Raw genomic sequence first — 15,514 nt, 5'->3', positions numbered from 1 at the left:
CATGTATGGTATGTATATATGCTTTACTAGCTGTTAGAGCTCATTATCAGCTCTAAGTATAGCTTTTCAGAATAAATCGTGGCACAAGATCTGTATGCAATCAAATATTACCCTTGACAAGGATGAGTCAAAGTTTCCAAATTGTTATCAAAACTCACATGGAGACATACCACTGACACATTTATATCAGAAAGCCGAAATCAAGCTCTATCTGCTAGCAAAGCACAAATTTAAATGACTAGTTCCTTTTCGCCTCAACAGATAAAACAATAACATATCTAATCACTTAGAAGAGTGTTAATAATGGTTGAAATAAACAATTCGTTACTAAACAATGTCATTAAGAAAGGTGTCAATCCAGTAGTAACTAATTAGATTAGAGAGATGAAAGAACCATGGATAATAGTAGGTAAGCTTACTATGTAAATACAGCAGGTTGCAGCTCTTTCCTTACAGTCAGAACATCACAAATATTTACAATTACGTTTTCAATTGCATGCTATTTGTCTTCGGATCCATAGTAATAAATATAGGAGGTTTTATACCACTCCAAACTGAAATGCTCTTCAGTAAAATCATTTTCCAAAAATACTTTCTTAGTTCGCATTGTTATAGACTCAAAGATCTTCTAAGACTATCAGTAGCTGTTGGTCCTAGTCTTTAGGAGTTAATATTTAAAATCATTCAAATAAGATTGCCAAAACAAGCAAACATTGTGATCTGTTGTTAATATTCACCACAGGCACAGGCATAGGATAAAATTATTGTGCATTTCAGAAATTTCACTGAATCCAAAATCAATAGACAATATCCTTCCATTTTCATGTTTACTAAAATAATATAATAGAATCCTCTATGACTATGCATACCCTGTGTTTCGTGTGAAAACGTGTATGCAGTAGGTCTATGCTACAATGATTGAATGATATTGATGAGTAACAACACTACATTACAACTACAGTACAAGTAAGTTTTGTGCTGACAACCTGAGTTCACTCTGAAAATATTTCCAGAGATTTGAATCCATAATATAAAATGGGGGTATGCACCGTACTCGAATTATTCACAATTAGTCGTATTCATATATTTCACATACTCACAAAAAGATTACAATTGAAATATGAAATAAAATTACAAAAACCTTTATTTTTAATTTTCCTTCATCCCTTTTCAGCCATGTTTGTTGACATGTGCGCGCGCAAGCACCTGTCGCCTGAAGATGGCGCCACAGTTATTACGTTGATGTCTGTTACTATTTTTAGGAAATTGACCCTTGAACATTGACCTTTTATACGATATTTGTCCGTGATTCAGTCTGTGTAAACCCCACATACCAAAAAAGTATAAATACCGTGAAGAAAATCGCGTCAAGCTACATTTCCGTACGAAAAGTACGGGAGAAAAGCTTGGAGACAAAACGGAAGAAAATTTATTCCTGTTCTCCCTTGAATGTAAACAACTCATGGGAAAGTCGTTAGTTTTGTTCCAGATGGTATAAGGACCTTTTATAACCTGGAATTTGTTAAAATTCTAGCGTAGCAGTGCTAAATATTGTGATCAAGATTTTGTGAATTTCCGCCATCAACAACAAGAAAAATGGCGTACACTGGTGACTCCAACGCTCCATTGAAAACTGTTACGAAAGTTCAGTTTGGTATTTTGGGACCAGATGAAATTGTACGTGAATGTCCTTTCTCTTTTTTTCTTCTTATTAAAGTAAACATACAGTCCATAATATAATTTGATGTATAATGCTCTCTATTTAGCCTAGATCTATTTCTGTTGATCTATTTCACCACAGCTATTAAAAAAAAGTTTTTGTTTCATTCCATTTGTCTGATAAAAGAAATATAAATGTAAGATGTTACAATTGTAACAAACATTCTTCCCTCCCAGAAAGTACATTTGAAAGTGGCTTGCATTCTGGACTGAAAATCCTGTCTGAGGTCCTGTTGTAGAAAAACAATTCTATAAAAAGATGATCAAAAATGTTGCATGTGTAATCGGGTAAATTATGAGGTGATAGTTGTGAATGTGCAGAACTTTCTACTCTTCTGCAACCTTTTCCAAGTGTGATGATAGTTTATGAATCGTTGATTTAGCACCAATGCAATGTCACATATTCTCTAAAATTTGAGGGGGAGAATGGGTGCAGGGTAATATTTTTTTCGAATGGGTTTCAAGGAAATATTTTTCAAGTTCCCATTTATATTTTGTAGAGACGAATGTCTGTCACAGATGGCGGTATCAAATATTCCGAAACTACCGAAGGTGGTCGACCAAAACTTTGTGGTCTGATGGATCCTAGACAAGGTGTTATAGACAGACAATCAAGATGTCAAACATGTGCTGGTAATATGACAGAATGTCCTGGACATTTCGGCCATATTGAATTGTCTAAACCAGTCTACCATGTGGCCTTTATGACAAAGATTATGAAAGTGTTACGATGTGTTTGTTTCTACTGTTCAAAAATATTAGCTGACACAGTAAGTATGATGTGTCTTCTCCCACTGTCGTATTCAGACTTGTATCATCGAAATGTAAAGGCCACCTATTGCAGCAGTACGCAACTAATTGCTTTCCTTGCTCAAACCTAAAATACATCATGCATGAATTCCAAAGTTGAAAGGCTAATGTCCATTTCCAAACCAGGATGAGGATACATCTGGAACAGGTGACGGCTGTAAGAGATGAGCTCTTGTCATTTGAAGCTATGTCAAAAGTGACGGTTATTATAAATTATTTTTGTTACAGAATAGTCCAAAGATAAAAGATGTTCTGGCTAAGTCTAAGGGTTACCCCAGAAAGAGATTAGCTCATGTGTATGATCTCTGTAAAGTAAGAAAACTTTGTGATGGTGGTGATGAGATGGAGAAGATTAATCCTGAAACTAATCCAGAGGATGGGGATGCAAAGAAGGTTAGAAACTTAGTTTGTTAGGTTGAAACAAAATTAGATACTGCATTTGACAAGCAGGTTTTCATCCAAACAATCCAGGATTTCAAATTATTTTATTGTAGTCTTTCCACTTTTATACGCCCACATCTCTCCATGTGGACGCATATTGTCGGTTTTTTCAAGATTTATGCCTCTTACGTCAGTTTTGAGGAGTTATCGCCCTTTAACTTCTATACAGTAAGTGCTTCTATCAACATCAATTGCGCGTAAACACTCCGTGTTTGTTTTTACAGTACCCCCCCCTTTTAACACTCCCATATGTTTTTTGTTAGCATTTGCTACCATTATTTGTACAAAACATGGTATTCTTGTGTGATATATATACCCTACTCACTGACTTCATTGAGCTTTGAATTGAATTTTTTCTCTCATTTCATAAATATTCAAAATAAAGTCAACTGTATGCCATTTGTCTTTGATTGTCTTCAGGTCCATAGAAATATCAGGTTCAGTGATTTTACAAATAAAATAGACACACACACTTCCCTCCCAGAAAATTCACTTGAAAATGACCTCCTTTTCTGACTGAAAATTCCCCTCTGTAAAGTCATGTTTACAAAAAAACTTTTCCAGTGGTTAACATTTTCATCAACCCAAAGACAGTGTAAGACTCTCAGTAGTATTTTGTTATTAATCTTTTAATTGGTTCGAAAATGATTGCCAAAATTCGATTCAGAAATCATTGTAGTCAGAGTAGAGCTCTCACTCTCTATGACTTGTCGAAGGCTTTTTAAATAATAATATTTTGTTTTAGTCACATGGTGGTTGTGGTAGATGGCAACCTAAGATTAAGAAGACTGGTTTAGATTTGATAGCTGAATGGAAGAATGTCAATGAAGATTCTCAAGAGAAGAAGATCACACTGTCAGCTGAAAGAGTATTGGAGATCTTTAAACGTATCTCAGATGAAGAATGTCTGATGTTAGGTCTTGATCCACGTTTTTCACGTCCAGAATGGATGATATTAACAGTATTTCCTGTCCCTCCATTGGCTGTTAGACCTGCTGTTGTTATGTTTGGTTCAGCTAGAAATCAGGTAAGTGGAATAAAAAATATGTAGGTAGGTGTGCAGTCGGTCTATTAGACTCAACTAATCTGTATAATGGCCAGACTTAATGTATGGTTAGGCTAAGGGTTAAGAAGTATACAACCTTTGCAATAGTGATGTCATAAAACACTTAGTTTTAGAGGAATTGCAAGAACCATAGACATCTGATTGAAAATTGGATTAGTGCAAATCGATGCCATCAGTGTTGCTGATACACAAAAAAAGTATAGTAAACCTGTTAATAATCACTTTAAAACTATTGTGTATTATTATCTCTTATCAAATGCTAACCTGTAATTCTTAAATGCAAAATGTATGAAATTTTTCAGGATGATTTGACACATAAACTATCTGATATAATAAAAGCTAATAATCAGTTAAAGAGAAATGAACAGAATGGTGCTGCAGCTCATATTATACTAGAAGATACTAAAATGTTACAGTATCATTGTGCTACGTTTGTTGATAATGATATGCCTGGTTTACCCAAGGTAAATTTTCATATTTTTTCTTCTACTTTCTGCACTTCTATTCCATGTTATGTGTACAGTTGAATTAATTCATCATTATTTATGCTAACAAATTGTCTGACCAAAAGTGGGCATCATGAAAATCTGAAATTAATCGGATTGAGTGAGGTTTTTATATTTTGATAGGTGGAATGACATGGAAATGATGAAATGTTGATCGATTCTGAAACATACTATTGAAGTCAACTCAATGCGCAAAATATTTTCTGATCCTTGGTCATTTCCTCATTAATTTTACTTTTGTGTTGAGTTTGTCTACTTTGCTCTTACTCTAATAACATAAAGGTACCTTATGTCCATAACAACTGTCCTGATGAGTTTATTTTACCCAAAACATGTGTAAGCTCTACTAAATCAGCTCTAAACAGCTGCCTGTTCTGATCGGAGCTAAGCATAGGAATCCACTAAAGGAATACTTTTGACGACAAATTCTTCCCTTTTCAGGCTGTCCAAAAATCTGGTCGACCACTGAAGTCAGTAAAACAGAGGTTAAAGGGTAAAGAAGGTCGTGTGCGTGGTAATTTGATGGGTAAACGTGTTGATTTCTCTGGTCGTACTGTCATCACCCCAGATCCTAACTTACGTATTGATCAAGTTGGTGTACCTAAAAGTATTGCCCAGAATTTAACATTTCCTGAACTAGTAACACCCTTCAATATTGACACGTAAGTATTCTTTATCTTAGATTGTGAGAAAACTAGCCTTTAAAATCCAATCTTGAAAACACAAGATAAACTGGACTAATTCTTTAAACAACAAAGTTTTCTTATTAAGAGTTATTATAGAATGAATTTTTTTGTACAATTTGATATATGAAAAAAACAAACAGGCTCAGAATTTGATACCAGGATTCATTTTAGATGGTAAAATTTGATAAATTATTACCATACCAAATATCAGTTTATCTGTGAATTTTGATTCACATTAAGCTACATAAAAAATTCAGTAGAAAATCAAAATGTTTCATTCCAGTTGTCACAAATATAGATTCGCATTAGAGTTATTTTGAATCACAGACTATGATGCATACCGCTTAAATTGAAATCAAGATTTTAAGAAATACAGTTATCTGATTGGATAATAAAACTGAATTTAAAATCAATTTTAGTGTTTGGTGAATTAAATATCAGCATCTCTAAAATCATTTTAAGTTAAGTTTTCGAGAATAAGGTCCGTTTGATACATGACATTGAAAAAAACAGGCTTACAATTTGATATCAGACAGATTTTTTGACTAAATTCTGGATCAGAAATAATCATCAGTTATATAAATAGAAAGATATGTGGGTCTATTTGTATTGTTATTTTAGAATGCAAACATTAGTCAATAGAGGAGCTAACCAATATCCTGGTGCCAAATATATTATACGTGATAATGGTGAACGTATTGATTTACGTTATCATCCTAAAGCTAGTGATCTTCATCTGCAGATTGGTTATAAGGTATGTAGGAAGAGGGTGCATTAATTCTCCATGAAAACACTGGCCTAGGTATAATGAAGACAGGCAATGCCATGCACTGTACAATGAGAAAATATGGACATCAATGATATTTTTTTATGATAAGCACAGCTTTCTGCTGGGCAGCTAGCCCCTCTACTCTGGTAATATAAGCCCATTTATAGGTATGGATAAAATAAAGATATGGAAATGATGAAATGTTGATCGATTCTGAAACTTATTCTGAAGTCAACTCAATGCGCTAAATATTTTCTGATCCATAACTTAAAAAAACAAAAACAAATCAATCTGCAATTTCTTGGCTCATTAATTTTGATGCTCTGAGGAATATTTTAAAACTGTTTTCTATTAGCCAATTAATGTTAGCAGTTATGAATGTTGTGTCATTTGGTTGTCATAGTAACAATATATTTGATATTACAGGTAGAAAGACATATGCAGGACAATGATGTTATTGTATTTAATCGACAACCAACTCTACATAAAATGTCTATGATGTGTCATAAAGTTAAAGTATTACCATGGTCTACATTCAGAATGAACCTTAGGTATGTTTCAATTATTCTCTTAAAGATAAGTTTCCTTATTTTTTAGTGCCAAATTAAGCAAACTATTTGATTTATTGGTGTTTCTAATGAATTATCATGTATTCTTAATCATATCATTATGTTCTTATTGCATATAATTAAGAGTTTTAACCAATTCTAACTTTTAACTGTTCCCCTTTAACACAGATTATTGGTGCCACCATTATTTTAAGTGGTTTATGTGACGATGTCTTTTTTTTGAAGAAAATGTAATTTCTCTTTGTCGATTCTAGTGTAACATCTCCGTACAATGCTGATTTTGATGGTGATGAAATGAACTTACATTTAGCCCAGTCTTTAGAAACTAAAGCTGAGATATTAAACTTGGCTGCCGTACCTCGGATGATTATTACCCCTCAATCAAACAGACCTGTTATGGGTATTGTACAAGATACATTATGTGCTGTTAGAAAAATGACCAAACGTGATGTCTTCTTAGATAGGGTAGGTTTATTACAAAATTTCAATTGAAACTGCTGTAACCGAAGATAGTGCTCCCATTGAGACTCGTATCCATACACCTTAATACTGCAGATAATAAACAAGATTTGTGCCAAAAAGATGCCTATACATGGGATTATATGAAAATTTGCTGCCAAATTGGCTGACTGAAGTATACAGAAATTATCTTCTAAAGTTTTAACTTTACGATACATCAAAGTTGATTTATGAGTGACTTTCTCATTGCACACTGCATGATGTTACTAATTGTCATCATCCCAATCAGTAGCAGAAAAGTAGGACATGAATTTTATTTCATGTATTACAGGCAGAGATGATGAAATTAGTAATGTTTTTACCAACATGGGATGGTCGTATACCTCAACCAGCTATATTAAAACCCTATCCATTATGGACTGGTAAACAATTATTCTCTCTTATTATACCTGGTCGTGTCAACTGTATCCGTACACATAGTACACATCCTGATGATGAAGACAGTGGTCCTTATAAATGGATTTCTCCTGGAGACACAAAGGTAGGTCCAGCTTTGACTTAGGCTTTTAGCAAGTTGATTTTACAAGCCTATTACAAGTGTGAGGAAGACAGGTCAATATCTTAATATTTTCTTAAAACTAGGAAACTGCTGTAATAGTGAAGTAAGATGCTCATTTGCAAACCTGAAGGCTGTGCTTTGTGAAGATCCCTCAACACTTGTAAATCGGAAAAAAGATGGTCTTACTCATCTTCATGAGCCCAAACAGAAACAGAAAATTAAAAACTCCATTCATTTCATTTCATTAAGTTAACTGTATGATATAAGCTATGAAATAAATGTCTGTGATATATTTCAGGTATTAATAGAAGATGGAGAATTATTAAGTGGTATATTATGTAAGAAGACATTAGGAACATCATCAGGTTCTCTAGCTCATATTGTATTTATGGAGTTAGGGTATGAGATAGCTGGTGAACTGTATGGTAATATTCAAACAGTTATTAATAACTGGTTATTGATAGAGGGACATAGTATTGGTATAGGAGATACTATTGCTGACCCCCAAACTTATTTAGATATCCAGGAGACCATTAGAAAAGCCAAGGTAAGTACTGGTAACCTCCTGAGTTTGTAAGGTTCTTAAATCTGTTGCTCAATTTTTTGGTGTCAGATGGTGGAAAGGATGAAATGTTGATCGATTCTGAAACATACTATTGAAGTCAACTCAATGCGCAAAATATTCTGATCCACTTAAATGTTAATTATAAAAATGATTCTATTCTCTAGAGAGAAACCGAATGAGACCTATTTTTGAACACATGGGTGCTTCTGATTCTGGTTTTCGAACTAATTTTGACTCAGTTACATTTTGTCAGGTATTCAGATATTAGTCAAAAAACAGTTTAAAATGATATTATTAAAATGATGAAATTTTTGATTTTTTTTTTTTTTAGGCTGAGGTGATAGACGTTATAGAGAAAGCTCACAATGATGATTTAGAACCCACACCCGGTAACACTCTACGTCAGACTTTTGAGAATCAAGTTAACAGAATTCTGAATGATGCCAGAGATAAAACTGGTGGTAAAGCTCAGAAATCTCTGTCTGAATTTAATAACTTCAAGGCTATGGTAGTAGCTGGTTCTAAAGGCTCTAAAATTAATATTTCTCAGGTAAACTAGCTGTTTTTTGTTTAGATGCTGTTTGACTGAATAAGAAAAACAAGAGTAATCCTGAGTGAGCATTGCTAATTACATATTGCAATACAATTGGTAACTGGATGGATCTAGTCTATCACCTATACATGACAAAACCATGGAAGACTCATTAAATCTGTTGGAAAGTAGTAAACATATTGATTGATTGATTGATTGATTGATCTGTTAGGAATAATTTCAAATATTTTTTGGTCATTAGTTATAAATAAACATAATGAATAGTATTTATCTGTTTGATGCAAGAAACTCCAAATTGAAAAATTGCAAAATTACTAGAGACCAACACATGCTTAAAGGGATTGGTAGAAGGCAACAAACTGAGTTATTTTCATTTCATGAATGTCATGTATATTGAAAATAATACAAATATATTTTCACTTGTAGGTCATTGCCTGTGTAGGACAACAGAACGTAGAGGGTAAACGTATACCATTTGGTTTTAAATACCGTACCTTACCTCACTTTATTAAAGATGATTACGGTCCTGAGTCCAGAGGGTTTGTAGAGAATTCCTACCTCGCCGGTCTGACACCATCAGAGTTCTTCTTTCACGGTATGGGAGGTAGAGAAGGTCTGATTGATACTGCTGTCAAAACAGCTGAAACTGGTAAGTATACTCATACTAAAGACTAAATTGATAAATAACACGGTTGGATTTAGTACATTAAGGATAATTGGCAGGACAGCTGAAGAGCCTTTCTCTATCCCTTCATGCCTTATTGTGGGGAAGGAGCCATGTTGAAAAATCTGTTACTTGTATTGCAATCTATATCTATTTATGCCCTGGTAAAAATGCAGACGGACACCTTAAAGTTGAAAAAAAAGGAACAAATTGGAGAGGAGTCACAAGATTCAAAAGGTTCATTAGATCAATTAAGAGATTAGAGATGAGACAAGTGGAAATGATGAAATGTTGATCGATTCTGAAACTATCATTGAAGTCAACTCAATGCGCAAAAAATATTCTGATCCACTTTTTGACTACGTGGAACACCGGAAAAATTTGATCTAGAATTTATGAAAATATTTGATAACATGCTGTTTGTGTAACGATGCTGCTTGGTCTCCTATCGTAGGTTATATTCAGAGACGTCTGATTAAAGCTATGGAGAGTGTGATGGTAAAATATGATGGTACAGTACGTAATCAAGTAGAACACATGTCTCAGTTACTGTATGGTGAAGATGGTCTAGATGGCGTCCATGTTGAATTTCAAAACATGACAACCCTGAAGCCTTCTGATGCTGCTTTTGAGAAACGTTTCAGATTTGATCCTACAAATGAAAGGTATAGTTACAAATATATACTTGTAAACTTTTTTGCTTGTTTACATTCATAAGGGACAAAAAGATCTAAATATTTTGTCAACCAGTTGTAAAAGCTTAATTTAAGCATTTTTTTTTTAGCATTTAAGTATTCTGGCTCTCACTGTCCCATTTTGGTATCGCTGATTACATAAGATATAGGAAATGGGTTATATGGGAACATGCTATTGATACTTATATTGCAGATGAACTAGATTTTCAGCTTTTTCTTCAGAAAAGTTTCTTGGATTGATAGACTATGAAATAATTTTTGATTTAAAAATGTTCCTTAATAATGGAGCCTTTGTGTATAATTACAAGATGAACTGGAAATCGAATATATTTCAGATCACTACGTCACTCTCTAGCAGAAGAGATAGTAAAAGATCTAGTAAGTGATGCTGGTTGTTTATCAGAATTAGAGCGAGAATGGGATCAACTGTGTGAAGACAGGAAAGCTTTACGTCAGATCTTTCCTACTGGTGACAGTAAAATAGTTTTACCCTGTAATCTAGAGAGAATGATTTGGAATGCACAGAAAATCTTCAGAATTGACAAGAGAAAACCAACTGATTTATCACCTGTAAAGGTTGTGGAAGGTGAGTTTTATTGTGAAATCCTTCTGAATTTTATTTTATTAAACAACAAACAATAATGGCTGTGTGCTCTTAACTCTGTTGGCATGTTGAAGTATATCAACCTTGAATAAGTCATCTTTTCTCAATGGGTCAGAAAGATCAATGCCGAATAGTTTGGCTTAGGACCAGTTGGTAGAGAGGATTCTGGTGAACCTAAGTTGTTATACATGTAAAAAAAAAATTGTTGTTTCTTTCTTTATTTAAGGTGTTAGAGATCTATGTCATAGATTAAATGTAGTAGCTGGTGGTGATTTATTATCAGTACAAGCTAATGCTAATGCCACTATTCTGATGAAGATTCTCATTCGATCTACACTATGTTCTAAAAGAGTGGCGGAAGAACACAGATTATCACAAGAATCTTTTGAATGGCTGATTGGTGAAATTGAAGCTAAATTCCAACAGGCCCAGGTAGGTTGACTCTCTTTTAGTGGTCCTGCTCATCTTGGTATAATTTGCTTAGCTGTTCATTGGCTACTTACATAATATGCTTACCTTAGAAATTGTCCATAAGAGGATTTGGTATGATTTCAAGTCTTTCTTCATTGCACCACTACTATTCTTGACTATTCAATTCAAATACATTTCTTATTTTTTTCTGTGATTTTCTTTTTATGTTATAGTTAAAACCTAAAGGCTTATCTAAATGTTATTTTCAAATACTTATAGGTACATCCTGGTGAGATGGTAGGAGCTCTAGGTGCCCAGTCACTTGGTGAACCTGCTACACAGATGACATTGAATACTTTCCATTATGCTGGTGTATCAGCTAAGAATGTCACGTTGGGTGTACCTCGTTTAAAGGAGGTGATTAACGTATCTAAGAAACCTAAAACACCATCATTGACTGTATATCTAGTAGGACAAGCTGCTAGAGATGCTGAGAAGGCTAAGGTGAGTGATGATTCAAATAGATTATAAGATTCTCAGATGGTTGAATGGTTTACATACATTTTAAAGGATTGTTAGTTTTTCTAAAAATTTTTTGTGTATCAGGGACACTGATAGCATCAATTTGCAACATTCCAATTTTGGATCAAACGTCTGTGGTTCCTGCAATTGCAAAATAGGCTCTATCACATAAGGCCCTTCACGATTAGTGATGTCATCAAGCACTTTGTTTGCGGAATTGGAGGAACCACAGATATCAAATTGAAAATACATAACAAACAGTCAGGAATACTTAAAATTGACTATCAAATGACTTATTACTAACATCTGTGATACAACAAAGGTGGCTATTCTAGTCATTAAATATTAGATGCAGGTTTGTTATAGCTCATGTTTGATGGGATATATATATTGGGGATATGTGTCTTTAATTTACTCTACTTTGTTACAGGATGTGTTGTGTAGATTAGAACATACTACATTACGTAAAGTAACAGCTAATACTACTATTTACTATGATTCCGATCCAATGAATACAGTTATAGCAGAAGATCAGGAATGGGTCAGTGTGTACTATGAAATGCCTGATTTTGATGCCTCCAGAATATCAGGATGGTTATTACGTATTGAGTTAGATAGAAAACGTATGACGGATAAAAAACTGACCATGGAACAGATCTCTGAAAAAATTACTGCTGGTAAGTCAAAGAAAACTTATAAATTATTTTGATAATTTCAAAGAAAGGGGCAAGAAAATGGCTAATCAGACAATATGAAGAAATATGTAAGAAATTGTCTAATGATTAATTTCAAAGACAGTTTTTGACCAAGTTATTATGATAATTGTTCATTTTGTAAGAAATACATCTAATGATGTTGAAATTTATTGTCTGACGATGAAATATAGAACAGGTCATCGGCAAAAAGTGACACTTCAAGTAAATTTTGTACTTGTTGATTTTTAAGAAATACTAGTAATGATGATAAAAGTCATCGTCTAATGATGAAATATTAGTATGATTTCTAATGATTAAGTTCATATCACTCTAATTTTTTCCTGAAGACAATTTTTGACGAAGGAATTATAATACTTGTTGATTTTTAAGAAATACTAGTAATGATGATAAAAGTCATCGTCTAATGATGAAATATTAGTATGATTTCTAATGATTAATTTCATATCACTCTAATTTTTTCCTGAAGACAATTTTTGACCAAGGAATTATAATACTTGTTGATTTTTAAGAAATACTAGTAATGATGATAAAAGTCATCGTCTAATGATGAAATATTAGTATGATTTCTAATGATTAATTTCATATCACTCTAATTTTTTCCTGAAGACAATTCATAGAAAGAAAGAAAAGTACTGATGATGATTTAAATTGTATATTTAATGATGATTTGAATTGTATATTTCATGATGATTTGAATTGTATATTTAATGATGATTTAAATTGTATATTTGCTGGTTTTTGTTTATTTTGGTGATGATTTAAATTGTAAATGTAATGATGATTTAAATTGTATATTTAATGATGATTTAAATTGTATATTTCATGATGATTTAAATTGTATATTTCATGATGATTTAAATTGTATATTTCATGATGATTTAAATTGTATATTTGTGTTGTATCTATAGGTTTTGGTGATGATTTAAATTGTATATTTAATGATGACAATGCTGAAAAACTGGTGTTACGTATCAGAATTATGAATTCAGATGAAAGTAAATTCCAAGAGGTATGCTCTTTATTGATTCTACAATTAACTTGACAACAATTACTGTGAAAAAAAGTAGGACGTAAAACTCCATTTCATTTCATTTACAATAAATTTTTTTTGACAATTATTGTAATTGTAAAGCTGGTACATAACCATACATAGATTGTTGTTAATGATACATGTGTAAATGTTGACAATGAGAAATGTGTTAATGATACATGTGTAAATATTTACAATGAGAAATATGTTAATGATACATGTGTAAATATTGACAATGAGAAATGTGTTAATGATACATGTGTAAATATTGGCAATGAGAAATATGTTAATGATACATGTGTAAATATTGACAATGAGAAATATGTTAATGATACATGTGTAATATTGACAATGAGAAATGTGTTAATGATACATGTGTAAATATTGACAATGAGAAATATGTTAATGATACATGTGTAAATATTTACAATGAGAAATGTTTTAATGATACATGTGTAAATATTGACAATGAGAAATGTGTTAATTATGTGTTTATCTTATTAATAGGAAGATGAGGTAGTAGATAAGATGGAAGATGATGTATTTTTAAGATGTATTGAAGCTAATCTACTATCTGATATGTCTTTACAAGGCATTGAAGCTATTGCCAAGGTGAGTCTTATATTTCAATTTTATGGTCCTTTTTGTATAATTTTGTCTAATGATGAAGAAATTATATGAATATCTGTGATTATCATTAATTCACTCTAATTTTTTACTGAAGGCAAAATTGATGTGTTGATGTGTAAGCTTACATGTTCATGCTCAAAAGTCTATAGACTCTTGTCCATGTACAAAAGGTTCTATACATCAAGAATTTCATGCGTTTGAAAATCAAATGACAAAGAGCCATTTTATATATTGCATTATGATATGGTTTTTCTACTTTAAATACTTTATTCCATGATTAGAAATAAAAGTTAACAAATGCAATTGAAATTTGTGCTCTTGAGACATCTTGAATAATATAAAAACTCTGTTAATTTATAATCTGTTATCTTTCAGGTATACATGCATCTGCCATCTACTGATGACAAGAAGAGAATACAGATAACAGAGAAAGGTGAATTTAAAGCTATAGCTGAATGGATATTAGAAACAGATGGTACAGCTCTTAATAAAGTCCTGAGTGAACGAGATGTAGATCCTGTTAGAACTTATTCTAATGATATTGTGGAAGTCTTTGGTGTAAGTTTCAAATAAAATATGACTTTATTATTTTGATTATCTGATCAAGGAAATGAATTATAAATTTATTTTTATATCTGTATTTGTTAAGGTTTGATTTCAGTGTTTCATATATGTAAAGAGTGCTTAGATTGTTGTGAAAGCTAAGGAGATGTTCACGAGACTAGTTTTATATTTACTCTCATATGAGATGATTTCTACCAATTATAGATTTTACTTTACCAGATTTTAACACCTCAATTGAAGTCACTATTGCAATTTCTTCTGGAGCCAAATCTGACTTAAAAATTTTGTCAAGATCTTTTGAATACACTCGATCTTATTAAAAATGGCAACGGTGCAAATTGAAGCTATAATTGTCCATGTATCACATACAAAACCTTGAATCTTTGCTATTTTATAATTCAGACTCTTGGTATAGAAGCTGTACGTAAAGCTATTGAAAGAGAAATGAACCATGTCATCTCTTTTGATGGTTCCTATGTCAACTACCGACATTTAGCTTTGTTGTGTGACGTTATGACAGCTAAAGGTCATTTAATGGCTATCACTCGTCACGGTATTAACAGACAAGAAACTGGAGCTCTAGCTAGATGTTCTTTTGAAGAAACAGTAAGTCCACCATTATCTGTAACTGTTGCAGTTTCTGTTTCAAACACAGTCTTCCAGTAGACTATTAATTAATGTTATATCATTTCATTCACAAAGGGCTACTGCTTCAAAATAATTATTTTTCTTGCGATGCCTATTCAAATATTTGTTCATGTACTTGCTTTGAGTAGACATTTGCCTGATGATGAAAACTGTAGTATGATTTTCTTTGATTATCATTTCCATTACTCTAATTTTTTCCTGAAGGCAAATTTATGGATAAAGACAGAACATCCTTAACCAAAATGGCCACCTTGGTTTGGTGTAACAATAGGGTATATCATGTGAATTATTACAATAAAATCTTTCTGTTTTATGAATAGGTTGATAT

The 15,514-nt window shown here is 32.5% G+C and overlaps 1 protein-coding gene across 1 annotated transcript; it reads left to right on the top strand.

Annotated features, from left to right (window-relative positions):
• Positions 1–2,357: 2,357 nt before the first annotated feature.
• Positions 2,358–15,204, top strand: LOTGIDRAFT_223926 (hypothetical protein; the record flags this gene model as incomplete). Its single annotated transcript, XM_009046704.1, has 21 exons — positions 2,358–2,489; positions 2,758–2,922; positions 3,716–3,997; positions 4,339–4,500; positions 4,984–5,204; positions 5,850–5,982; positions 6,424–6,548; positions 6,821–7,031; positions 7,357–7,566; positions 7,883–8,131; positions 8,481–8,699; positions 9,129–9,351; positions 9,821–10,031; positions 10,397–10,647; positions 10,892–11,097; positions 11,356–11,580; positions 12,029–12,275; positions 13,223–13,323; positions 13,852–13,956; positions 14,350–14,532; positions 14,941–15,204. The coding sequence occupies 21 exons, from the start codon at positions 2,358–2,360 to the stop codon at positions 15,202–15,204; spliced, it is 4,125 nt and encodes a 1,374-aa protein (XP_009044952.1).
• Positions 15,205–15,514: the final 310 nt, after the last annotated feature.

This window comes from Lottia gigantea (genome assembly GCF_000327385.1).
Source record: "Lottia gigantea unplaced genomic scaffold LOTGIsca_105, whole genome shotgun sequence".
NCBI classification, from domain to species: domain Eukaryota; kingdom Metazoa; phylum Mollusca; class Gastropoda; family Lottiidae; genus Lottia; species Lottia gigantea.
Note: the sequence above shows the minus strand (reverse complement) of the source record. Positions and strands in the feature narration are given on the sequence as shown.